Here is a 24,079-nt window from a genome sequence, read left to right as displayed (position 1 = left end):
TCTGGAGCTTGTGCGGATGCCATGTGTGAAGTGGAACGGATGCATTACTCGTCATCGCGCGTGTCAACTAAGGGCCCTACGAGCTCCCCTTTCTGTGCTCATGTTTTGCTTTGCGATGGACTTGTTCATTCTCTGGTAATCTTAGCTACGCGCCCTCTTGCCGTCCGTCCTGCCCCCTTTCCCCGCGCGTATTGCTCTCGTGCACGTTCTGCCGCTCCCCGATCTTCAACCTCCGCCCGAACCGCTTCCTCCTTCCAGACTGGACGACATGGCGTCGGCCCTGAACAAACGCCAGCAGGCGCGTAATGAGCGTGCGCTGCAGGACCTCATCAAGACGGTCCCTGGCAACGGGACATGCGCAGACTGTGGCGCGCGGAATCCAGGTACGTAGTGCAGGCGCATCTCGTTGGGCTCTCAGATGCTAACCAGGTCATACAGGATGGGCAAGCTGGAGTGTAAGTCTACCCATACCACGAAGCGAAACCGTACCCCTCTACGAGCCGATCATCCCTCGACCGTGAGCCCAAACTGACGTCTGCTGTAGCTGGGCATCTTCCTGTGCATGCGATGCGCGGCCCTACATCGGAAGCTGGGAACGCACATCTCCAAGGTCAAGTCCTTGAGTATGGACAAGTGGGACAATGCGCAAGTAGACGTAAGATGTTTCGGACCTCCGCGGTTCATAACGGATAGCTGACACCTGTGTAGAACATGAAGCGCATTGGCAATCTCGAGTCGAACAAGACGTATAACCCGCGCAACGTCAAGCCCTCCATACCCATCGACATCGACGAAGTAGACAGTGCCATGGAGAGATACATACGGGCGAAATACGAGCAGAGGATATACTTGGATGCGTCGCGACCGGGCACGCGACAGAACACAGGCAGCACGAGCTCTGAGGACCGGCCACCGCCATTACCGCCGAAGCCCACCGGCCGCTTTGGATTTGGATTGCGAAAGGCCTCCACGACACGGGATCTCACTCCTCCGCTGTCACCAGGTCTGGGAGGGTTCAGTCAACACGACCAGTCGCCGCCACGCATCAACAAGCCGTCCAGGGTTTTCGGCTCCAACATACACACTTCGGGCGATGGCCTGGATTCGAAGCTTACAACTCTTCGGGACATGGGCTTTCCAGACGACAAGCGTAACGCCACAGTGTTGAAGGGGTTGAATGGGAATCTGGACCGGGCAGTGGAGGCTCTGATTCGACTTGGAGAGCAGGATCCTGGCAGATCGAGAGGAAGCACACCGACACCGGCTTCGCAGCCTGCGTCCAATGGCATTTCGTTCGACACAATCAGCACCGCACCCCCTACCACGTCTTCTACGAACCCTTTCGATGCGTTAGACGCTCCAGCGCAGGCTCCTCAACAGCAACCCCAACTCGCTCCTCTTCAGACCCAGCAAACGTCCTACAATCCATTCCTCCAACAAGCGCCCCAGGGATATGCTCAGCAACAGGCGCCTCAAGGGTATGCCCAGCAACAGGTCCCCCAGCAACAGCAGCAGCAGCAAAACTTCGGCTATCAACAAAACCCATGGGATCAACAGCAGCAAAGCCTCGAGCAGACGTTCCAAGGCATGCAGATATCGCAACAGCAACCTCAACAACCCCTATTCCCGAACCGAACTGGAGGCTACGCTGACTCAACACCCTCGTCTTTCGCCCAAACGAACCCGTACAACCAGTCGTTTACTCCGCCACCGATGCCGCAAATACCCGAACAATACAGCGCCTTCTTCGCACCGCAACAGCCACAGTATCAGTCCATGTCCAATCCCTCGAGCCCAGGAAATCCGTTCTTGAGATCATCGAAAAGCCAGATGTTTACTCCGACCAACCTGGCAAGTTCGAATCCATTTGGGCAGCCAACGATGCAACAGCAACAGCAACAGCAACAGATGTCTCAGCCGATGTCTGCTCCGCCGCAGCAGCAGATGCCGAACCCTTGGTCGCAGCAAATGCAACAACAACAACAGCAGCAGCAGCAGCAGCAGCAACAACAACAGCCACAGCAACAGCAACAGCCGCAGTATAACCAGGTCTCAACTCCCCAATCGGCGAACCCGTGGCAGACCCAACAATCAGGCTTCCAAAACCAGGATCCACAACAAAACTATCAGACCCAGCAGCAGAGTTTCCAAAATCAACAGGCACTATACCAACAGCAAAGCTCTAATCCCTTCGACAAGAACGCCTCGATCCTCTCGCTATACAACCAGCCCCAGCAGGCTCCTCAGCAAGCGCAGCAGCAACAAGCGCAGCCAGCGCCTATGCAAGCTTCAACGCCTACTGCACAAGTACCTGGACGTGCGAATCCGTTTGGTAGCATGACCGGCGCACCACAAGGACAAGCACTATCCGCCGCACAAACGCCCGGCCTGAGACATGTCAGCAACGAGAGCGTGGACTTTTCTGGATTAATGAGTGGACGGCATTCCCCGGACGCATTCGCCGGCCTAAGTTCGAGCTTCAGGCGGTAGACATGATTGGTATTGTATCGCCTCTTCCTTGTATGGAGGCCTATGAGGAGATCCTTTTCTTTGTTGATACTTTTGATCTGGGAGGAGTGTGTTATTGGATATGCTTGAAGAGATGGCTTGGAGGCATTGGAGAGCTGAGATTGTGGGAGGGGTTGATCGAGGTTTGTTGTATGATACCTAGCTAGGACGTGCGCTGCATCGGCTTAACACTAATTATTATTCCATTCTATGTACCTAAAGATGTCTCCAACTGAAACGATGCAGACGAAAAGCTTAAATCCCTGTGATGCGTCCGTGTATAGCACATGATCTGCAGGAAATCCCAAGCACATGGTTTCAGGGTTGCTTTTTCACGTGCAAACGTGAAGCCACTGTGGCTAGACCTCTCGCGTCTACGTCATTGCTGCGACCCGCGTACCTGTCCCTGAAGTTCGCACCACTATACCCACAACCTACACCCGGCATCATCACCTACCTGAAGTTTACTCGCTGCCTCGATCGCCTTCCCAATACTTGATCTAAACAATACTCTCCAGCTCGAACTCCAATCTGCGATACCAGCCAACATCATGGGTGAGATGCACAGCAGCCTAGCGACAACGTCCAACTAACACCACACAGCTCCCCAACCAGACTACTGTATGCGCACATAACTGTCTAACTCCTACCCAAAAGCTCATACAACACCATAGACAAAACGCTCGAGGTCGACTCAAAAGCTTCCCAACAGCAAATCCGCGATGCCTACAAAAAGTACCACCTCACCTACCCACAAACCTTTCTCTCCGCTCAACCTCTAACACTCCCCCCACAGAGCAGCACTAAAGCACCACCCCGACCGCGTCCCCTCCGACTCCCCCGAGCGCGCCAGCCGCACAAAGCGCTTCCAACAAATCAACGACGCGTACTACACGCTCTCAGACGCAACGCGGCGCCGCGACTACGACGCCGCACGCACCTACAACAGTTTCACAGGCAGCACCGCAACACCCGACTCTGATTTCGAAGAAGACATCCCAGGAAATGCGGGTGCGGGCGCAGGCACAGGCGGCGGCTTCGCCCAAGGCTTCCCCTGGTCCGCCTTTGGTTTCGGCAGCGCACCCGCCGGCAACACCGAGGAATCCCACAACCGGTTCTCTGAAGAGCAGTTTGGTGGTATCTTCGAGGAGATGCTTAGGGGAGAGGGGATGGCGGATCAGGACGCGCATCCGACGTCAAAGTTTTGGAGTATAGTAGGGGGGTTGAGTGGAGGGGCTATGGGGTTTATTGTGGCCAACTTCCCGGGGATGGTTGCGGGGGCGGTGGCGGGGAATAGACTCGGGGCTGTGAGGGATACGAAGGGGAAGAGTGTTTATGCGGTATTTCAGGAGATGCCGCAGGCGGATAAGGCGAGGTTGTTGAGTGGGCTTGCGGCGAAGGTTTTTGCTAATGTTGTTAGTGGGTAGAGGGTGTGAGAGAGAGGATGGGGGAAGGGGGATGGGTGGTGTTGACTGTATGAATGACGATATCCTTGGAGTTACTCTGTTTAACTGGTCACCTTCTCACTGTTGGCTTAGATTGAAATAATCTACTACACGAACCTCATAGGCTTCATGGTTTGAGTCAAGCGCACGTATGAGGGTGAGCAATAAGGTATAAGAAGAGCAAGTTTGAATTTGCATCTGAACGCCAGGTAGGGCCAAGCCTACGCAAAGGAGGGATATCTCTAACGGTAAAAAAAAAAAAAAAAAAGCTAAACAAGCCGTAACGGAAAAGAACAGGAGAAAACGTCGTCAAACGTCCCCCACATCGCGCCGTCGTAACGTCGTGCAATAAGAAAAGGCCCAAGGGCAAAACAAAAGTACCACCTTTTTCTCCATCACAACCCCTTCCAATAATCCCACTTCCTCGCCATCTCCTCACTCATAATCTGCGGCAAAGCCTGTTGTTGCAGAGGATCACTCCTCTGCTCCTCATGTCACCAATCACTTCCCCCGCGCGTCAGATTCCCAACGACCCTCGTAATAGTAAGGACGTTCTCGACCGTTCCTAGAAGAGGAAGCTGGTCAGCTCCTCTTCAACTCTTTACATGAACTTGCTTGCCATACTCGCCAGACTAGCCAGGCCGCCGATGCCAGAAGAGACGCTCTGCATGTCGATGTTGCCGAGACCGGCCATCATGCCTCCGCCGCCGTTACTCGGGGCGCTCCGGGTGTTCTCGTAGCCGTAGCCCTGGCTGCCGTAGTAGCCTCCGCTGCTGCTGGCACCCCTGGTATTGTAATTGGTATTGGTGTGCCCTGAGCCAGCGTACCCGCCTCTCGCACCCGGCCCCCCCATCTCAGGTAGGTTGACGCCGAACTGGCGGGCGAGTTTGTGCAAGACGCCGCCCGAGACGAGGGGCATGATGACCATGAAGAAGACTTTGTAGGGGTGGCGTTGGGCGTAGCGCCAGATTTCGCGGAGGAAGTGTTGCAGTTTCTTGTACAGGTGTTGCATGTACGAGTCGCGGGGTGAGCGCTTGTAGCGCGACGTGGAGCTGTGGTGGCGCGAGGACGCCGAGTACGAGGACGATGCGTAGCCAGGGCGGTATCCGGATGAGGAGCGTCGCGAGGGTGAGCCCCCTGTTGAGAAGGGGTTCCAGGAGCTGCTGCCGTAGCCCATGGTGGTGGGGCGTGGGGTGTGGGTGTTTGTGGAGGAGGGGAGGAGTAAGGTTGGTTTAGGGTGTATGGAGGCTGAAAGGGGTGTTGTTGATATTCCGAGGGTTGATGTTGATGAGCGACGGGATGAATGCGCGCGAGCGACTGAAGTCGGGATGCGGTGGTGTAAAGTGTATTGATCCGCCCAGCGCATGCAGCGCAAGATAACTCTTGATATGCGCGGTGATGAGGTTCAGCGACAACAACGACTCTATGACTGTGAGTCTTGAAGCCAGCGCAACAGTATCCAGTGGACTAGAAGAAGAGCAGTCGCAACACACAACCGGTGAAGGGATGTGGGTCTCTTGGGCTTCAATCGCCTCCTCTTTTGCCTCACTTCAGCTCAGGTTTTCCCTGCTTCCTTGACCCTGCCTTGGCCTGATGCGCGCGCGCGCCCTACTAGCCAACTAAATTCGAGGCTATAGCAACCCAACTTTCTCACACTATGACAACACAGGCCACCGTGCGCAACGACGACTCCGACGGGAAAACGTGGGTAAAATGAGTCAAGGACTAGTAAGGAACACGTCGACGGGTAGAAAAAGACCACAAAAGATGGCACGGTTGGGGAATTCGCTGATGAGGGAAGGAACTTTGGCCAGCTTAAAGATGTGCGCGAACTTGTGGAGCAAGCAGAGGAATGATCGTCGCAGACTAACTGACCGCTTTTTGGTGGTTGGGCGTGCCGGCGTAGCCCTGCAGGTACCGCCACCTCCGACATCTGGATTTATGCCGTCTCAGATCCCACTTGTGCACTGTGCGATGATGTGCGTGAACCATGAAAATCGCGGAGATTATTCGTCTCTACGCGAGGGCAGTGCAACACAGGTGACCAGAACTTCTTTCATCAATATTGGTTATTCTTTGATGGCTACCCGGGACTTTCGACGTGATCGCGATCGAAACAGCCGTTATGCAACGGCCGTTGTGCGCGTACCCTTGTCGCATAAGTGTCTAGAAAACCGTTGCAAGTGTTCGAGACCCAGATGCAGCTGCAAGATGCAGATGCAGCACACGCAATATGGCATTCAACAAATCGTGCTAAGGGCTGAATTGAGGGGACAGACCCGTTCCTGCAGGCGCTCCTTGCCCAGTTCGAGACACGTTTGACTGGTTTAAGAGTCAGATCGAATGACTGTTATCGAACAACACACCTCAGTGGAGCAAGCAATACATATATTTATCAGTACAACAGGAATATCAAGGGCCCACTACATACGTGGCCGTCTTCGAGGCCACTATCTTGTATGCAATGTCTACGAAAGCAAGAATCAATTGGATCAGGAGCGTCAGATTGGAGAGCGGGGGATTTGTACCATGTACAACTACATCGAGATGCTTCAACCTTTCTTCCTACTTTTACCGCTCTTCCGCCGCCTCTCAGCTCCATGGCCACTTCCTCTAGCAGCTTCCTGAGGTTGAGCTGGAGTAGCAGAGCTTGTTGCTTGCGCAGCCAAAGCCGGGTCCGACTGGCTGACATGGCTACGTGCTGCAGGTGCCGCTCGTTGAAGCGATGCCGATGCAGCAGCAGGGACAGGAACACGTCGTGGCACTGATGTGTAGCTAGCTTCAGACACGGCCGAACTTACACTCCGTGTATATTGCGGTTGAGGCGAAGTCGGTGATGTAGAGGATGTAGGACTGAAGTTGTGGTACTGGTAGGGCTCCACAGGGAACGGAACAAGCCCGGCGGATTGAATAGAAGACGATCTTGTGCGTGACCCGTGTGGGAGATCAGCCTCGTATGCAGCCTGTCGAGAGGATATAGAACGACCTTGCCGTGGAGGGGTGGTGGGACGGTAATCAACCACAGACTCTGGGAACGCGCCGAGCATTTCGCGAGGAAAGCTGGCGTGCGATGGCGAAGGGATGTAGTGACTAGCATCAGACGCGGAACGGGACGCTGGACGTGGAGATTCCCGTTCCCGTTCCAGGCTACCCTGGTAAGCATTGATGGGCGCATACATAGGCTGTCCATCTGGGCCAGGTATGACGAAGCCGGGTGGCGGTGCACGGCTATCTGTGGTTGATACAGTAGATGTACGTTTGCGACTGCTGGGCTTCTCCTTCGACTTTGATCCAAAGAGCGAACTTCGCTTCTGATCTTTCTTCGATCTGGAGGAACTGCCGTGCTTGCTAATTGCATCGTCTCTGACCACATTTGCAGGGTCGTTGGGGTAGTAAGCACTGCTCGGTCGAGACTGGGCTTCAGGGCGAACATCCGTCGTCCTTGGGCCAAGAAATCGTGCATGATACGCGTCTAGCTCCTCTGCAGTAAGCTGCACATCGGTATAGCCTGCTGCTCTTTGTATGCGAATCTTGTCGAGTACTCGACGGAAAAGTATCTCCTCATATTCGGCCGAATTGTAGTTGCTGCCCATACTACCAGGATATTCGTCGTAACGCTGTTGATGACCATGGTCCTGGTATGTTGCCTCACCCAAAGCTGCTGCCCTGCCCTCCCAGGCACTAATATCCATATCATTAAAGTAAAGCTCATCCGGATTGATGCTCTTGCCGTTCAAAGCCGGCTGAAACGCCTGATCTAATACAACGCCACCCTTCTCATCGTCGCTATCCAATTCTTGAAACCTATGCACGTCGTTCTGTCCCCCCTCGTAGTATCTCCCCACACCCGACGAGCCCCCTGGTGGTCTTCCCCAGCGGGGCATAGTGTAAGGAGGAGTTCGCGGCCGACCACCTAGACCGCCTCCTCGGAAAAAGCTGACTCGATGGGCTTGTCCAAGAATGCAGCGTGGCCCACGACCGTGACACCAGTTGCGCCGATGAGCCAGAGAACAGTGGAAAAGGGCGAGGCCCAGAGTCCGAGGGGAATTGCAATGACGAAGAGCGTGGTGTATAGCTGAGAGGTGCTCGCGCGCCAGCTACCGAGCTGGAGATCGTTGCCCTCTAGCTTGCCGATTCCAAACATACCACCGACCACGAGGATGATGACAAAGAGTAGCATCAGGTTGGTGAGCAGGCTGTAGATGCTGAGCATGACGAAGACAGCGGCATAGTTGCTCGAGAAGTAGCCCAAGTTGTAGTTGACCCTGCTCTGCACCTCGCTGAAGTTGGCGGGCTTGGAGATGCGCTTGAAGTCGAAGAACTCGGAGATGGGTCGCAGGTTGGCGAATCGCGACGAGACTGAAGTGGAGCGGATGCTGTCGAAGCGTCCGCCCAAGTTCATCCGGGATGTCAGGGCATCGATGGGGATGCTGAAGCGAGACATGACGGAAGGCGTGTGGGTCGTGATTTCGGGGGGTGGTGTTTGTTGGCGCTGGTCGGGGGTAATGAGGGTCTGCTGTTGTTCTTCGAGATCTTTAGGGGAAGTCATGGTCAGTTCAGCTGCTGATAGTGGTGGAAATCGAGGGCAGGCTGGAGATGTGTCCTCTAGAGGGGAAGGAAGTGGAATTGTATGTAGTAGATGGCTGCCTTACGTGGATGGGAAAGAGTCGCGAGAGAGTGAATGCGCTGACGCGGCTGAAGTGAGTGTAGATGGAGTGCAAGTCGAGTTGTTGAGGAGGTTGCGTGTCGCTGACCGTATGGGAACTTTTGTTGGCCCCTGCCGCGAATCCCGTAGTTCAGGGTCGCGCCTGCCCACCGACACAGCCACACGCTCAGCCGCGTCTCACATGCAAGTCGTGAAGAGGCCACATTTTTTGATTCAATTGCAGAGACTTGGAGTGAAAGAGGAAAGCGACTGCACTGTGGAGAGAGCCTCTTTATCGCGCAGGCCTGCTACACCTGTGTCCCGTCGACAGCGGTCAGACTAATTGGGCCACGTTCCGTCATTGGCACTACTGGACATCTGGCGGCACAAGCCTGCAGCCTCCCTATCACTTGCTCGCAGACCAGCCAAACTTCATCCACCCCAGCCATGAGATCTCACGCGTTGCTCGTATTGGTCTTGTGCCTCTTTGCAGCATTCGCCGCTGCCTGGACCAAAGAGGGTGCGTATTCCAATTGCATGTCGTCTTCAAGTGCATGCTTGCGGCCACATATGCACCTTCCCCACATGCATTTCCCCAGCTCCAGCTCATGTGCAACTGCGAGCTACTTGCTGACAGCACACTGCAGACCACGAAATCTTCCGCATCCGTGACGAGGTCGCCAAAGCAGACGGCGCCAACATCACCTTCTACGATCTCCTCGGCGTCAAGCCCAGCGCGTCCCAGGACCAATTGACCAAGGCCCTCCGCAAGAAGTCGCGTGAACTCCACCCGGACAAGGCCCGCAAGAACTTTGTTACCGAATATGCGAAGACCAACCCAGCGGGAAAGAAGCCGTCCAAGAAGGAGACCGAAGCGCACCTGAAGAAGGTCACCGCCGCCTACCAGCGTCTCTCTGTCGTGGGAAAGCTGCTCAAGGGCCCTGAGCGCGAGCGTTACGATCACTTCCTGAGGAACGGCTTCCCAGCATGGAGGGGCTCTGGCTACTACTACGAGCGCTTCCGCCCTGGCCTCGGCTCCGTCATCTTCGGTCTACTCGTTGTTCTTGGTGGAGGCTTCCACTACTTCGCCCTGGTCATGGGATGGAAGCGCCGCAGGGACTACGCCGAGAGGTTCGTCCGCCAGGCGCGCAAGACTGCTTGGGGTGACGAGAGTGGTCTCCAGGGCATTCCTGGAGTTGACGCCGGTGCTGCCCCTGTGAACGCCCAGCAGTTCGAGAACGAAACCCCCGAAGAGACTCCCGAGGATGTTGGCCCACGCAACCGTCGAGAGCGACGCGCCATGGAGAAGGATGCGAAAAAACCCAAGAAGGCACAAGCTGCCAAGAAGGCGCGCGACGACGGCATCAGCACCCCGGTCGAGGCAGAGGTCATCTCCGGTCCCCAGGGCGCCAAGAAGCGCATCGTGTCTGAGAATGGCAAGATTCTGGTCGTTGACTCCGTCGGCAATGTCTTCTTGGAGGTCGAGAACGAAGATGGTATGAAGGGCGAATACCTTGTCGACGTACGTACACCTATCCAGCTTTGCAACACATTACATCCACTAACAGCATCCAGCCCGATGAGGAGCCCCAGCCCACCATCTACGACACCCTCCTATTCAAGCTCCCCATGTTCGCCTACAACCAAACCGCCGGACGCATCCTCGGAAAGAAGGAACTACTTGACAAGCCACTGGTCGAGACATCCAATCTGACTGAAGAGGAGGCCGCCATCCAGAACGCCACCGCGCCCAACCTCAATGGCGAAGCAAGGAAACGCAAGGCCATGGCCAAGAAGGCAAGGTAGCCATATGTACACAAACACTACAACGCCGTAGCGTTGCAAAATTCAGCATCGATGTTTGGTGGTAGATAGACAAAAAGGGTACTGGACTATGCATTTGTGTAAGATATAGATGAACCATAGGGTGCGCTTCGCATTAAAACTGGCTTTCAATACTGTCAAAGCCCTTTGCTTGTCTTGTCTCTCATCTGTGATCTAAGGTGATGCTACCCGTACTAACCGTGAATCCACATAGCTAAACGAATACGCATTAGCAAAGCACACGATGTACACACCGGGACGTCATATCGCATGTTGTACTCCACAAACTCCGCACGATAGCCCCAGCGCCAGCGCTACCCAGTACCGGCTGTACCGTATCACACAGCACACGCCGCTTCCTTCCTTGCTCCTCACCACAGTCACCACACTGACTCAGCACGTCGACCGTTTTTTTGTTTAATAGTACTTCATTATAGGGTCTAATATGCAGAATCTACATCTACAATAGTAGAGACCACTCTCTCTTCGCTCAAAACGAGCCTTCAGAACGCGACGACTATGCCATGGCCAAACAGCTAGAGACCAATGCACGCTCCCCTTCGCAGATTCTTTGAACGCCCGTCTAACTCCAGTAATAACGGAGGAGCGCAACTACCCTACATTCATAATAAGAGAAGCCATGATAATAAAAGAAGAGAAGATAGTAGTAAAAGATGGCAGATTGGGCGGGACTCGGCGAAGAAATCCCCCGACAGTACCACAAGAATGGGATGGCAATGCAGAGAAAAGAAAAAGCAAAAGCCAAAACCGGCATAATGTTGGCATCACAAGCTTGCGGCCGTGAACCCCAAAAGCAAGAAAACGGAAAGAACGTGCACACGCGAAAATGGGGCATGCATGAGCAAAGAGGATATTCAACAAGACAAGACACCGCTCTTTTCTGGCTTCTTCCTTTCCTGTCTCTCTCTCTCTGACTTTCGACAACAACCTCGATAACGCGTTTTTGGCATTTTGGTCTTTATCGCACAACTCATACCCGGTAGTAATCTTCTATTATGGATAGAGTGCTCGCAGACACGGCTCTAGCGCTCGCCACCACACCCGGCTTATACGAGAAACGATAACCTAACGACGGACTCTTTTTCAGCGAACAAGTTCCTGCGCTCACGACACGCTGCTTTGCGGGCTGCTGTTCGAGATCCAACTAGAATCGTTCTCTGGATCCATTGCCGTGGTTTTCAAAGAGGTCGTCTAGGTATCCACTCGGCGTGCGGCCACCAGGCACAGTCGTGCCGCCCGGTACATTGAGCGATAACTGGCTGACGGTGTTGTTGTCCTGGCCGTAGACGGGGCTTCTTGTGGTGCCGGGTTGGTGGCCGAGGGTTGCGACGCTGTTGCGGTTGTAGTTGGACAGGCCGTCTCGTGATGGTGGTGCGCGGGCGTAGCCTCCTCGCGATGGAGGGAGTGATGGCGATTCTGGTGGCGACATGCCGGACCTCGCGCTGAAACGATTTCCGGGTGTGGAGAGGGAGAGGGCAGAAAGATTGTTGGGGTTCTGGCTGCCAATGTGCATTTGTGGTGATCCGGCTGCGGGTGCTGCATTGCCAGAGGCGTAGTATCCCGCGGGCAGGTAGGTGGAGGATCGGTTGCCTGCTACGTGGACGGAATCTCGCATACCCGCGGCGCCACCTGCGGTTGGGGAGAAGAAGAGAGAGGATTGCGATTGCTGTGCTGTGTTGGCAGCCGCGCCCTTGAAGGCCTTGTTTGACTTGCCAATGGGGGCGGCGTTCAGGTGATCCAGGGACATGGTCGAACTTGCTCCTACTACATTGTACATCCCCCGTTTCTTGCCAGGCACTGCTGACATGGCCTTGATATCAGCCAGGTTTTGGGCCATGGCCGCCCGCTTCACGGAACGATGCAACGACCACGCAACGAGACCGCGCCACGCCAGCACTGCCGCACCGAAGAAGGCGAGGATAGCACCTACACATATGAAGACAGTTCCATCGGGGAGATCCGACTTCTGCATAAAGGCAGCACCGGCTGTGTCGGGAACCTTGATGTCTGGGATACCGATACCAGCCAGTGTTGGCGCGCCTACGAGGTTGAAGACACTTGTGGACCCTGTCTGGGCGGCGGCGCTGGTGGGCGCATCTGCAGTGGTTGCCGCCTCGGTGGTTTCCGTGGTGGCGGCTTGTGATGTGGCAGCAGTCTCCTCAGCGTTCGTTGTCGCTGCTTGTGTGGTCTCGGCGGCGGAGGTCTCGGCTGTGTTCGTCGCCGCGTCGCCTCCGGGCGCGACGGTGTTGAGTTCGGGTGCGTTCTCGATCTGGGCGAGGACTGTGGGTGCGACTACAAGCAGCAGCCCCACGAAGCCGACGGAAGGCCGCATCGTGGTTGTGGTGTCTAGGTGTGTGCGGAGGTAGGGTCGCCGTTGGGCAGTCTTCGAAAGGGTTCAGGAGACCCAGCGTTCAATGCTCGTGTACTCCAACAGACGTGTTTCAGGAATCGTTTGGTGAAAGAAAAGCAGTGAAACGACGAGGGGAGGCAGTCGCTGGGGATATCGATAGGACAGAGAAGCGCCGAAACGAGTGACGGGGAACGAGAGGAAATGCTGATGGTGGAGTGCAAGACGGATACGGGGTCAGGGTAACAAGGGGCGGAGTCGAGGACCCGCTGGGCAAATACGCGCAGTCTGAGCGCCCCGTTCGCGTGATGTGTGGATGGCCGCAGACTAGCGATGGGGATTTATCGAAAATCGAAAAGCGTAATAATGGAAACTGGGGCTTTCTTCGCGATGATCGAGTCGTCCGCGTGTCAGGCCTCTTCAGAGCAGCCGACTGTTGACGTCTGCACCTCGTTGCTGGCTCAGGGATGCAGGAAAAACACGGCCAGTATGCAGGGCCAGCGTTGACAGATCCTCCTACCAGGAACGCTGCTGCTATTCTGGGACCCTCCTTAGCGCAGCCGTCTTCCCTCCAATCGGCGCTTTGGCCCTCCGACGACTTTGCATCTCTTGGCATCAAAAAGTTGCCCGCGTTATCGATAGCAAAAGTGGTATGCGAACATTCACCACCACGACGCCCCAATACCGACCCTGCGCAAGCTACTGCGGCATCCAAGCTACATCGCCATCCGATTAGAAATCTACATACAGCTTTGATATCCCTCACAAAGTTTGCGCGCGATCGGACGAGCCCTGCACTCAGCGAATATGGGTGTCCAAAAGAAGACGCGCAAGTTTGCGCAGACCAAGAGGATAGTTGGTATGGTCAGCATATGTTCTGGATGAGCTCCCGCTAATGTACCCAGGCCAACGAGATGCACGACTGTATGCGACCACGCGCTCCACTACCATTCGCTCCAGAAGCACTAACACCACACCAGCAAGAAGAACCAAATGGCCGGCGAGCTAGAAGCAAAGAAGAAAGAGGAAGAAAACAAGGCAAAGCGAGAAATGTAAGCTCCAGACAAAACCGCCAACGCGCACCGCCCAGCCCCACCATCCTCTCTCCAACTAACACCTCATCCAGCCCCCAAGTCTCCTCCGCCCTATTCTTCCAAGCCAACACCGCCCTCGGCCCCCCCTACTCCGTCCTCGTAGACACAAACTTCCTCTCGCACACCGTGCACGCCAAGCTCGAGCTCGACAAAGCGCTCATGGACCTCTTATACGCAAAAGCCACACCCATAATAACCACCTGCGTAATGGCGGAGCTCGAGAAACTCGGTCCAAAATACCGCATCGCGCTGCGCATAGCGCGCGACGAGCGCTGGCAGCGGCTCAAGTGCGAGCACAAGGGCACGTATGCGGACGACTGTATTGTGGATCGCGTGCAGAAGCATAGGATTTACCTTGTTGCGACGAATGATAGGGATCTTAAGAGGAGGATTCGCAAGATTCCGGGTGTGCCGATTGTGAGTGTGGCGAAGGGGAAGTATGTTATTGAGAGGTTGCCGGATGTGCCGGATAGTCATTAGATGGGGATGCGCGTAGGGGTCAAAATGGGTTGTCTGCATAGCGAACGGCGTTTGGGGAGTGTTAGGTAGGTAGTTTTATCTAGAGAAGCATTTGGGAGTCGTAATGACAAAAAGTATACATTCGCCCAGGTATGTTGTGAATGGTATAAAGGTTACAGGTGCAAAAATGAATGGCACGTGTAGAAAGTGCATATTGTTAGATGATGTTTAGGATGACTGTTCAGGGGTTCATGATGTAGTAATTATCGACAGTCTATATGAGTTCAGATACAGCGTCCCGCATGGCATCCGCCAACCGGACCCTTCTCATCTACCCACCATCTCAACATCTATACGTCACACGCCTACCCAATGCAAACAACCAACTCGCTCCACAATGCCGAACGCTCCACAGGAAGAAGGGGAAAGAGAAGAAAGGATAAGTAAGAGGTGTGGAGAAAGGCGTGAGGAGAAAATGCTACTAGTACACAGAGCAGCTAGTCTGAGCCCTCGTAAGAGCCTGCGTAAACATAGTCTGCATAGCCATGTAATGGAAGATGATACCTCCCAGCACAGCAACATGCCAGATGTTGTGCGAGCAGCCCACGTAATCGAAAAGGCCGGGGAAGAAGCGCTCAGGTGTTTTGCTCGCGTACAGTAACGCACCGGTAACGTATACAAGTAGACTCTTAGTGATGGGCGCGTAGAAGTACTGCGCCCACTCCAGGCCACGGGTGTAGGCGAGCTGGCCAAAAGGCAAGAAGCCGGTCAGGGCGAGGGAACAGTAGAACAGGACGCGGAACCAGGCCATGTCGGCTCGGTTGAAGGTTGGGTGCCAGGGTAGGATGACGCCGCCGATGCCGAGCAGTGCTGTTATGCACATGTAGGACCAGCGCGAGACGGGCTCGCAGTAAAAGGCGGCGTATTCGGTCGTCATGATGGATGCGGCGACGAGGAGGGAAATGCCCGTGTAGTCTACACAGGCAAAGCGCTCGAGCAGCGTTTGGTGCGAGATGCTGTTCATGGTGTGCCAGATGGTCGAGCAGGCCAGACACTTGCATGCCGCAAAGAAGAAGACTGCTGCTATGAAGATATCGGCTTTGGTCGACATGCTGAAGTTGGTGCTCGAAGGATAGAAGTAAAAGGCAATGGCGAGCACCATGATGAATCCGAGAAGGTGTGTCCAGATATTAATCAGCTCGTTGTGCAGGCCGAAGATGGATCGGACGCAAGCCCACTTTCCTTCTTGGAAGCGGTAGCCCTTGAGGATGTGTGGGTTGACTCGCCAGGGCTCGGGCAGGTCGTCGTAGCGTATCAGGCCGTGTGCCTTTGCTCGCTCTAGGGCTTGTTGCACAGCGTGCTCAACTCGGAGTTCGATCGTCTCACGCGCGCGTCGTGCCTTGTCGAGACCACCGTCTACCACTCCCTTTGCAATCTCAATTCCCTCGTCCATCTTTCTCCGACCTTCCTCGTAAACCTCTTGCGCATAGGAGCCGATGGATCCGTCTCTTATGGCATACGCGCGCGTCTCAAACTCGGTTAGGTAATTGTCCATGAGCACTATTCCTTCCAAGACTTTCTCCCCAAATGTCTCCTTCCGTTCCATCGCATCTTTGTATCGTCCCTCCAAGGTCTCGACGAAAACAGAAGCCTGCCGCCGTCCGGCCTCAATTGCGCCATCGGACATTTTCGAGCAGGATTCGCGGACGGCGAGCAGTGTGTTGTATGCGTATTCGACTCCGGCATCGTATTTGAGGTGGCCATAGTCTTCCAGAAAGTCCATGCGGCAGTTGAGTTCGACGAGAAAGTTACGAAGCTGTCGCTATGTTAGCAAACTGTCGAGCGCATATGCCCTGTACAACTTACCAAGACCTGGAAGTTCTCTGCTTCCTGCATACAGGGGCGTGTGTGCCATGAGTGTCGTCTTTGGCGTTGCGCAGGTCGCTGGGAAGCAATTGTGCCGTAGCCTCGGTACGAGGGTTGTATGGGCTCTTCCTGGGAGGCCATGACTGCGGTGCTTACCCCAACGCTCGAGTTGGAGCGCGGCATGAGGGGCATCGTTATATAACTGGCGCAAAGGTGCGCGGGGTTGTTCGAGGCGTGGCGATTTCTCTCGTCTGACCTTCCAATCGATATCGGGCCCAAACTACGAGGGTCCAGTAAGGCACGGTGAGGTAAGGCGCGGTAGGATGCGGCGATTGGCTGGTCTGCGCATGTGCACAGTAATGTTCTCTGGCTGGGTGGCTTGCTCTGCGTGTGGTGTTGGAGAAGATAAATAGTGAGGATGTGGGTCTTTTTCTCCGCCTATCGGGAAGAACTAGAGACGGGCGTGGTTACCGAAAACGTCTTGGTTGGACAACACAGTTCTTATGCGACGAACAACTAGGGATATCTAGAGGGTGAGCGGAAGCGGAGGTGCGGAGGAGCAATTGGGCGCAGAGGGCCGTAGGTATATGCGTGAAGTCCGAGTGTTGGCGTCGTCATGGGACAACCGCGGTCAATTCACTGCCGGTTCCTTGCAGCTGACGGACCCTTTTTTTGCGGCTCTCGTAGGGCTGCAATGCGGTACTTTCGAGTGAAGATGAAAGGCTTCCTTGCAGAATTCATGTGCGCCTCCTTTAATACAGACCGTTACTCGATGCATGTGGATTATCAATACCGGCCAGCTCATGTTGGTCCGGCTAGAACAGCGAGGCCGTGGCCTATACCGGCAGGTGCGTTGCTTGGTGGCTGGAGCTAGCCTTGGCACCGAGCCACACGTGGCTAAATTTCGTCATCGCGTGCCGTCATGCCGAAGCGTCGAGAGTTACGGATCGTGGAGTAGCAGCGATGCAGCGATGCATCGATGCCAGGCGGTGGGCCGTGTATGTTTTGTCCGGGTATGTCGTGTAACCTAGATGCGGCCGCACGCATGCCTGGGTTGAGCAGCTCCCACGTGTTAGCGTCAGGGTCCGCGATGGGGCTGTTGACACCCAACGCTCACCATCCAGAAATTTTCTGCCACGCATTCAAGTGACACACCATTCTACGAAACCTTCAAAATGGTACTCCAGGCGATTAAATACTCACGCGGCCAGCTCGAGATTCTGGACCAGTTGAAATTACCGCATGCTGAAGAATATGACCACATCTACTCCAGCACTGATGCATGGCACGCCATCAAGGAAATGCGGACGCGAGGTGCACCGGCCATCGCCATAGTCGCTGCTCTCGCCCTCGCAGTTGAACTCACCAACATGAAGCTCTCCTCAGTAGCTGAGGAGGTCGAGATCTTCATTACAGAAAAGCTGGACTACCTTGTGACCAGCCGACCAACTGCCGTCAACCTTGCAGATGCAGCAGGCAAACTTCGAAAGATTACCAAGGAAGCTGCTGCAACTGAGGGAGCGAGTGGAGAAGCCGTGAGAGATGCGTACGTGGCTGCTGCGGAGAAGATGCTGGTTGACGATGTGAGCGATAACGAGAGTATCGGCAAGCATGGCGCAGAGTGGATAGTCAAGAACACCGAGGCAGGAAAGAAGGGACCTGTGAGCATGATGACACACTGCAACACAGGGTTTGTACCATTCTGTATCAACAACATCCAGCGGCTAATCCTACAGGTCTCTCGCAACTGCTGGATATGGCACAGCACTTGGTGTAATCCGCTCACTGCACGGCAATGGATCTTTGAAGCACGCTTTCTGTTCTGAGACACGCCCATACAACCAGGGCTCTAGGCTGACTGCGTTCGAATTGGTTCACGACAAGATACCGGCAACTCTCATCACTGACTCCATGGCGGCAGCGCTACTCCGGCTTCGCGGTGAGAGCGAGAACATCGCGGGTATTGTGGTTGGAGCCGACCGGGTGGCTGCGAACGGTGACACCGCCAACAAAATTGGAACTTATTCATTAGCCATTCTTGCAAAGCATCACGGTGTCAAGTTCCTCGTTGCCGCACCAAGAACTACCATCGACCTGAAGACCAAATCGGGAGCCGACATTGTCATCGAAGAACGCCCCGGACAGGAAGTGACACTTGTCAAGGGACCTAGACACGATGGTGTTACGCTGGATCTGGGTGTTGTCGAAACTATCAGCATAGCAGCGAACGGTATCGGTGTGTGGAACCCGGCTTTCGATGTCACACCTGCGGAGCTTATTGATGGCATCATCACCGAGGTAGGCGTGGTTGAGAAGGACAGTAATGGTGTATTCCATTTGGACGAGGTCTTCAAGACGCAGGGGTCCGAAGTAAAGCCCTCAACTGTCGGTGGCTTATAGACAAATGTTTAGGACATCTGGAAGCGCAGATCGTCCTCCATCAATCCATCATGGGAACTGTCTCTTCTGCTAAGAGCACATTATGTATGCTTATGTCCTGCCTCGCCAACCACGACCGACATGCTCGTCAAACTGGTGTCCGTCGGTCGTGATGCCCGTATGTTATGTGGCGTCTTCCTCATCCCTCTAGAAAGTATATCCGAGCGTATGTCGCATACATCATATAGCAGGCGCATGCTGAGTAGACATTATGAAGAGCCCTTTGCTTCGCTTGAAGGCTTCTTGTCCTCTTCCGGGGTATCCTTCAGTTCCTGCTCAGCCTTCTCAGCCTGGGCTAAAAGCGCCTCGATCTGCTTTTCGATCGAATCGAGGTGATTCTCCAAAGCGGCGGCGGTCTGTTCGCCTCGCTGCAGGTCCTTGAACGCCTACCAGAGCTGTTAACACTCAGAACAGAGGGACTCCCGCAAACTTACTTGGGCGAGTTCGGCCTGTGACTGCGGACCAGCGCCTGTTCCGTTCTGGGCATTCGACATTGTGGAGATGGTGCAGGAAGTCGTGAATGGCGGGCGCCCGTTGCCGAGGAGGCAAGCGCGTCCTCGAAGATGACGACTGACGGACCTTAGCGCGAACCTACCCATGGATCTCCAGGGCTGCGAGCTGCACAGACTCGCAACCAACCCCATTCCACCTTTCACCATTCCCGCCCGCGCGCGCTCCTTAGATCTTTCTAATTCTTCCACCGCATGCGCGCATCTCTCCTTTTCTAATCGACCCGCGCCACCTCGCCCACCATGTTCTCTGGGTCCAACTCGTACTTAGGGGGTGGGAACAGTGCCCGACCGGGGCAGCCTCAGTATGGGCAGCAGCCGCAACAGCAGCCCTTCCAGCAGCCCGGCGGCTTCCAGGGCGGACTGGCACCTCAGCCGACGGGCTTCGGAGGAGGGCCAATGCAGCCAATGCAGCAACAGTTTACTGGCTTCCCGGGCCAGCCGCAGGGCTTCGGACAGCAGCCGCAACCGCAGCAACCGCAGTACACGGGCTTCCCAGGGCAGCAGAGCCAGCAGTTCCAGCAGCAGCAGCAGGCTCCCCAGCAAATGCCCTTCCAGACTGGCGCGCCGCCGCAACAACAGCAGCAGCAACCGCCTGCCCAACCTCAGCGGCCGCAGCCCACAGGCATGACATCGGCGCAGATGGCTGATTCATTCCGCGGCAACTCTGCGTCTTCCGTGCCACCGCCCGTCCCGGCCAAGAGCAGCAAGATCCCGAGCATAAGGCTTTCCTTCATCACGGCGCAAGACCAGGCCAAGTTCGAGCAGCTGTTCAAGTCGGCCGTGGGAGACTCCCAGGCGCTGTCTGGCGACCAGGCGCGGGATCTCCTGATGCGCTCCAAGCTGTCTGGGGACGCGCTTTCGCACATCTGGTATGTTGCACAAATCGCATACGTGGCCCGATTCTAACAGACGCAGGACCCTTGCGGACACGACCAAGTCTGGCCAGCTCCTCTTCCCCGAATTCGCCCTCGCCATGTACCTGTGCAATCTCAAGCTGACCGGAAAAGATCTGCCCAACTCCCTTCCCGAACGAGTCAAGAATGAGGTCTCTAGCATGGTGGACATTATATCGTTTGGAGTCGTGGACGAATCGTCGAACCGCCAAACGCCGGCAGGCAATGCTCCGAAGTTCGAGCCTCCTACGATTCAGCAGCCACAGCCACAGCCTTCGAACAGCCAGTTACTGGGCTCTTTAGCCCCACAGCCGACTGGCTTCGGACAGCAACCAACAGGCATGCAACCACAGCCTACGGGTTTCGGCCAGCAGCCCACGGGCATGCAGCCACAGCCCACTGGCTTCGGACAAGCTCCAGGTGGTTATAACGGACCACGTCCACCGATGCCTCCTATGCCCACTGGCTTCGGCTCAAGCCTTGCGCCCAACCAGACCGGCATGGCTCCTCTCAATGCTCAGCCCACGGGCATGCCTGGTCAGTGGGGCCTAGCGAACACCCCTGCCACCGGACTACCAAACATTGAGGCTTTGGCGCAACGAATGATGCCCCAGACGGGCCGAGAGGGTGGCAACCATACGACTGCTGGGTTGACTGGTAACGCAACAATTCCTTGGGCTATTACGAAGGGAGAAAAGAAGCTGTACGATGACACCTTCAAGGCCTGGGACGGCATGACCAAGGGTTACATTAGCGGAGCGCAAGCTCTTGAGATCTTTGGACAAAGTGGATTGCCCAAGCCAGATTTGGAGCGCATATGGACACTTGCCGACTCTGCTGACAGGGGTCGTCTTGACTTGGACCAATTCGCCGTTGCTATGCATTTGATCTACCGTAAGCTCAACGGCTATCCCATTCCAGCCCGTCTCCCCCCGGAGTTGGTCCCCCCTTCTACGCGCAACATCAACGACTCTATTGGTGCAATGAAGAACTTGCTGCGTGGAGATGCCGAGGACAGGAAGAACTCTGGTGCCTTCCTCCAGCCCCAGCGCACTGGTGTCAGCTACCTGAAGTCCCACTCGTTCCGTGCTGGTAGCCCACAAGCTGGCGGCCGAAAGGATGCCACGGTATTCCGTAACAATGACGATAACGTAGGCTACAAGTCGAGCGCCAGACATCGCCTCGGAGGTGGTGGTCGCTCGCCTTCACCAGCGCAGCCGGCTTCACCATCCTCTGAACGGTCAGATGAAATGTCCCTTGATCAGCTCAGGAAGTCAGTCAAAGAGAAGCAAATCTTGTTGGATGCCATGGACACACAAGACGAGAACGCCGCTGACGAGGATGATGCGCTCGATCGTCGAGATCGCCGAGAGGCTGAAGATCTCTATCGCCGCATTCGCAGGGTGCAAGAAGACATTGATGCTCACCCTAAAGCTTCACTGAGATCGTCTGACTCGGATGCGGAGCGCCGTGCCCTGAAGCGCCAACTCCAGACCTTGACTGATCGCCTGCCCGAACTTGCCTCTAACGTGCGCCGTACTGAGCGTGAAATCGCAGACGCCCAGCTCGAACTCTTCAGACTCAGAGACGCCAAGGCGCATCCCGGATCTGCGTCCACCATCGTTGGCACTGGACCTGGCGGTGCCGTAACTGAATCTGATCGCTTGAAAGCCCGCGCCAAGGCTATGATGCAAGCACGCTCTGCTGCCTTGACAGGAAGGCCTGCTCCTGCCAGTGACGACACTGGAGCGGCGACTGAGCGCTTGGAGAAGGAGACTTCGCGCATCCGAGCTGAAAGAGAGCACAACGAGCGCATGATCCGGGACGTCGAAGACAGCGTGAACGAATACACAAGGGGTCTAGAGTCAAGCCTGAAGGAGGGAGGACACGACAACACAAGCGAACACGAACGTCGTAGATGGGAGGAGGCTCTGGGCGTTGAAGATGACGTTAAGGACTTCATCTTTGATCTACAGCGCAGCAGTCGCGCTTCGCGTATCCGTAAAGACGAGTAAGTACTATTTGATTAGTATCAAGAGGCATCGTGCTAATTCCGTGCAGTTCATCTCGCGACAACTACAGGTCTAGATCGGCTGCTCGTGTGGAGGACAACCGACCATCGTCGTCACGCTATGAGAGTCCTGCTGGTCGTGTCGAGCCTCCTCCTCGCGCATCAACGACTACGCCCGCCGGTGGGTCGTACTCGGCATACAAGACTCCAGAGGAGCGTGCGGCCTTCATCAAACAGCAGGCTGAGCAGCGAATGGCCGAGCGTCTGGCTGCATTGGGCATCAAAGCTCCAGTAAAGGCTGGTGAGACACCCCAACAGCGCGCCGACCGTGAGAAGAAGGAACGCGAAGAGAAGCTACGCCAGGCGGAAGAGGAGGATGCGCGTCGCGAGGAAGAGCGTCAAAGACGTCTCAACGACGAATCTGCAGCACCGCCCGCTCCATCCAAGAGCAGTGGTAAGAAGCCAGCGCCCCCACCGCCAGCGTCGCGCAAGAACAAGAACGAGATTGCGCAGCACGACGTTCAGCAAGCGGAAGCAGAGTCGAAGAAAGCAGACAACGACATGGCTGAGAAGGCTATCCGCGAACAGCAGGAGGCCCAAGAAGCCGAGACGAAGCGCATGGAGTACGTGTACCTCGATCTATCATTTGAAATTGCGCTAACAAACATCAGGGATGAGGAACGCAGACAAGAGGACGAATTGGCCAAGGAGCGCGAGTCTGCTTCAGCCAGACTTCGCGCCCTCGAAGAGCAAGTCCAGCAGGGCAAACTCAAGAAGGCCGAAGAGAAGAAACGCAGAGCGGCTGCTTCCAAGGACGCCAAAGAGAAGGAGTCCCGGCTGGCTGCCCAGCGTGCGGAGATTGAAGCTGCTCGTGAACGCGAACGTCAACTGCAGATGCAGCTTGAGGCGCTCGACGATGACGAGTCGTCGGATGATGATGGCCCGCAGAACATCACGCCTCAAGACACCACCCCTACCGCCAGCCAGGAGTTGCCGCGTGACACTGCACCTCCTCAAGCGCCACCAATGCCCCAGATCTCGCACAACACACCACCATCATCCATTGCCAGTCCGCCTACGTCTTCGGTGACTAGTCCTCACCCTGGCATGGGCGACACCGAAACCAAGAACCCGTTCTTGAAGAAGATGGCCATGTCCAACCAGGAGAACAGCACTGTCTCTACACCTCCACCCCCACCCAGCAACACGAGCGAGGTTTCCACGAACCCCTTCCACCGTCTGACACAAGAGAATGCCAACAAGGCTGCCATGCCTACGTTCAATGAGCCTGCTGCACCCTCAGCGCGCAGGTTAGGAAGGCAAGACGACGACGACTGGTCCGTCGTTGACTCAGATGACGATTCGTCCGACGACGACGAAGCGCCTACTCAAGGTGGAGCCAAGCAGCTAGCCTCCATGCTATTCGGCACCATGGCGCCACCGCGCCCTCTCTCTTCCATGGACAACAAGAGCCCCCGTGCCGAGAGCCCAGCCGTGACATCGCCTCCAACAGGCATCCCCCCACCTCCCCCGATGCCCTCGAACGGTGCACCTCCGCCTCCACCTGGCCCACCGCCTCCTCCGGCTGGTGGAGCACCACCGCCACCTCCAATGCCTAGCATGAAGGCTCCAGGTGGAGCACCGAACCGTGGGGCTTTACTTGGTGAGATTACTGCGGGTAAGGGATTGAGGAAGGTGGAGACCAAGGACCGCAGTACGGCTTCTACTGCTGGTAGGGTTTTGGGTTAGTTGCGTAATTCATAGACTTGTAGTATAATCGCGTTATTGTGTACAATTTGAAGTTGAAGTTGGTTTTGTATGGCTAATACAACACATTGAGCCTCTAGTTCGTGATCTTGTACTTTTTATCTTAGCAGGGTGATGGTTTGTCGTGGTTGATGCCGTGCGGATGCAGAGCCTACTGCATGCACGTCCTGATCGTGAGATTAGCCGTTTTTTCAATTTGACAGCACTTTATTCAAGATGGATGCGAACTGAGTTTCATGGGATGGGTT

At 55.5% G+C, this 24,079-nt stretch overlaps 11 protein-coding genes across 11 annotated transcripts; 6 read left to right on the top strand and 5 right to left on the bottom strand.

The window, feature by feature from the left end:
- Nucleotides 1-268: 268 nt before the first annotated feature.
- J4E83_009655 (uncharacterized protein) lies at nt 269-2,490 on the top strand (the record flags this gene model as incomplete). Its single annotated transcript, XM_049336540.1, has 4 exons — nt 269-383; nt 439-455; nt 545-655; nt 709-2,490. The coding sequence occupies 4 exons, from the start codon at nt 269-271 to the stop codon at nt 2,488-2,490; spliced, it is 2,025 nt and encodes a 674-aa protein (XP_049184321.1).
- Nucleotides 2,491-3,059: 569 nt separating this feature from the next.
- Nucleotides 3,060-3,935, top strand: J4E83_009654 (uncharacterized protein; the record flags this gene model as incomplete). Its single annotated transcript, XM_049336539.1, has 4 exons — nt 3,060-3,063; nt 3,112-3,129; nt 3,183-3,243; nt 3,305-3,935. 4 exons carry the CDS (start codon nt 3,060-3,062, stop codon nt 3,933-3,935), a joined length of 714 nt encoding a protein of 237 aa, XP_049184320.1.
- A 619-nt stretch (nt 3,936-4,554) lies between these two features.
- Nucleotides 4,555-5,130, bottom strand: J4E83_009653 (uncharacterized protein; the record flags this gene model as incomplete). Its single annotated transcript, XM_049336538.1, has 1 exon — nt 4,555-5,130. One exon carries the CDS (start codon nt 5,128-5,130, stop codon nt 4,555-4,557), a length of 576 nt encoding a protein of 191 aa, XP_049184319.1.
- A 2,736-nt stretch (nt 5,131-7,866) lies between these two features.
- Nucleotides 7,867-8,502, bottom strand: J4E83_009652 (uncharacterized protein; the record flags this gene model as incomplete). The annotated part of the gene is made up of 1 exon (XM_049336537.1): nt 7,867-8,502. One exon carries the CDS (start codon nt 8,500-8,502, stop codon nt 7,867-7,869), a length of 636 nt encoding a protein of 211 aa, XP_049184318.1.
- A 543-nt stretch (nt 8,503-9,045) lies between these two features.
- On the top strand, nt 9,046-10,404 carry J4E83_009651 (uncharacterized protein; the record flags this gene model as incomplete). The annotated part of the gene is made up of 3 exons (XM_049336536.1): nt 9,046-9,118; nt 9,246-10,120; nt 10,174-10,404. 3 exons carry the CDS (start codon nt 9,046-9,048, stop codon nt 10,402-10,404), a joined length of 1,179 nt encoding a protein of 392 aa, XP_049184317.1.
- A 1,183-nt stretch (nt 10,405-11,587) lies between these two features.
- On the bottom strand, nt 11,588-12,775 carry J4E83_009650 (uncharacterized protein; the record flags this gene model as incomplete). The annotated part of the gene is made up of 1 exon (XM_049336535.1): nt 11,588-12,775. One exon carries the CDS (start codon nt 12,773-12,775, stop codon nt 11,588-11,590), a length of 1,188 nt encoding a protein of 395 aa, XP_049184316.1.
- An 822-nt stretch (nt 12,776-13,597) lies between these two features.
- On the top strand, nt 13,598-14,364 carry J4E83_009649 (uncharacterized protein; the record flags this gene model as incomplete). The annotated part of the gene is made up of 4 exons (XM_049336534.1): nt 13,598-13,649; nt 13,696-13,714; nt 13,771-13,842; nt 13,917-14,364. The coding sequence occupies 4 exons, from the start codon at nt 13,598-13,600 to the stop codon at nt 14,362-14,364; spliced, it is 591 nt and encodes a 196-aa protein (XP_049184315.1).
- Nucleotides 14,365-14,824: 460 nt separating this feature from the next.
- On the bottom strand, nt 14,825-16,350 carry J4E83_009648 (uncharacterized protein; the record flags this gene model as incomplete). The annotated part of the gene is made up of 2 exons (XM_049336533.1): nt 14,825-16,159; nt 16,210-16,350. The coding sequence occupies 2 exons, from the start codon at nt 16,348-16,350 to the stop codon at nt 14,825-14,827; spliced, it is 1,476 nt and encodes a 491-aa protein (XP_049184314.1).
- A 1,034-nt stretch (nt 16,351-17,384) lies between these two features.
- MRI1 (S-methyl-5-thioribose-1-phosphate isomerase) lies at nt 17,385-18,609 on the top strand (the record flags this gene model as incomplete). The annotated part of the gene is made up of 2 exons (XM_049336532.1): nt 17,385-17,899; nt 17,946-18,609. The coding sequence occupies 2 exons, from the start codon at nt 17,385-17,387 to the stop codon at nt 18,607-18,609; spliced, it is 1,179 nt and encodes a 392-aa protein (XP_049184313.1).
- A 248-nt stretch (nt 18,610-18,857) lies between these two features.
- Nucleotides 18,858-19,142, bottom strand: J4E83_009646 (uncharacterized protein; the record flags this gene model as incomplete). The annotated part of the gene is made up of 2 exons (XM_049336531.1): nt 18,858-19,034; nt 19,083-19,142. 2 exons carry the CDS (start codon nt 19,140-19,142, stop codon nt 18,858-18,860), a joined length of 237 nt encoding a protein of 78 aa, XP_049184312.1.
- Nucleotides 19,143-19,400: 258 nt separating this feature from the next.
- J4E83_009645 (uncharacterized protein) lies at nt 19,401-23,813 on the top strand (the record flags this gene model as incomplete). Its single annotated transcript, XM_049336530.1, has 4 exons — nt 19,401-20,029; nt 20,076-22,064; nt 22,115-22,687; nt 22,736-23,813. The coding sequence occupies 4 exons, from the start codon at nt 19,401-19,403 to the stop codon at nt 23,811-23,813; spliced, it is 4,269 nt and encodes a 1,422-aa protein (XP_049184311.1).
- Nucleotides 23,814-24,079: the final 266 nt, after the last annotated feature.

This window comes from Alternaria metachromatica (assembly GCF_023757995.1).
Source record: "Alternaria metachromatica strain BMP 0045 chromosome Unknown scaffold_35, whole genome shotgun sequence".
Lineage (NCBI taxonomy): Eukaryota > Fungi > Ascomycota > Dothideomycetes > Pleosporales > Pleosporaceae > Alternaria > Alternaria metachromatica.
This window is presented reverse-complemented; position numbering and strand designations above follow the sequence as displayed.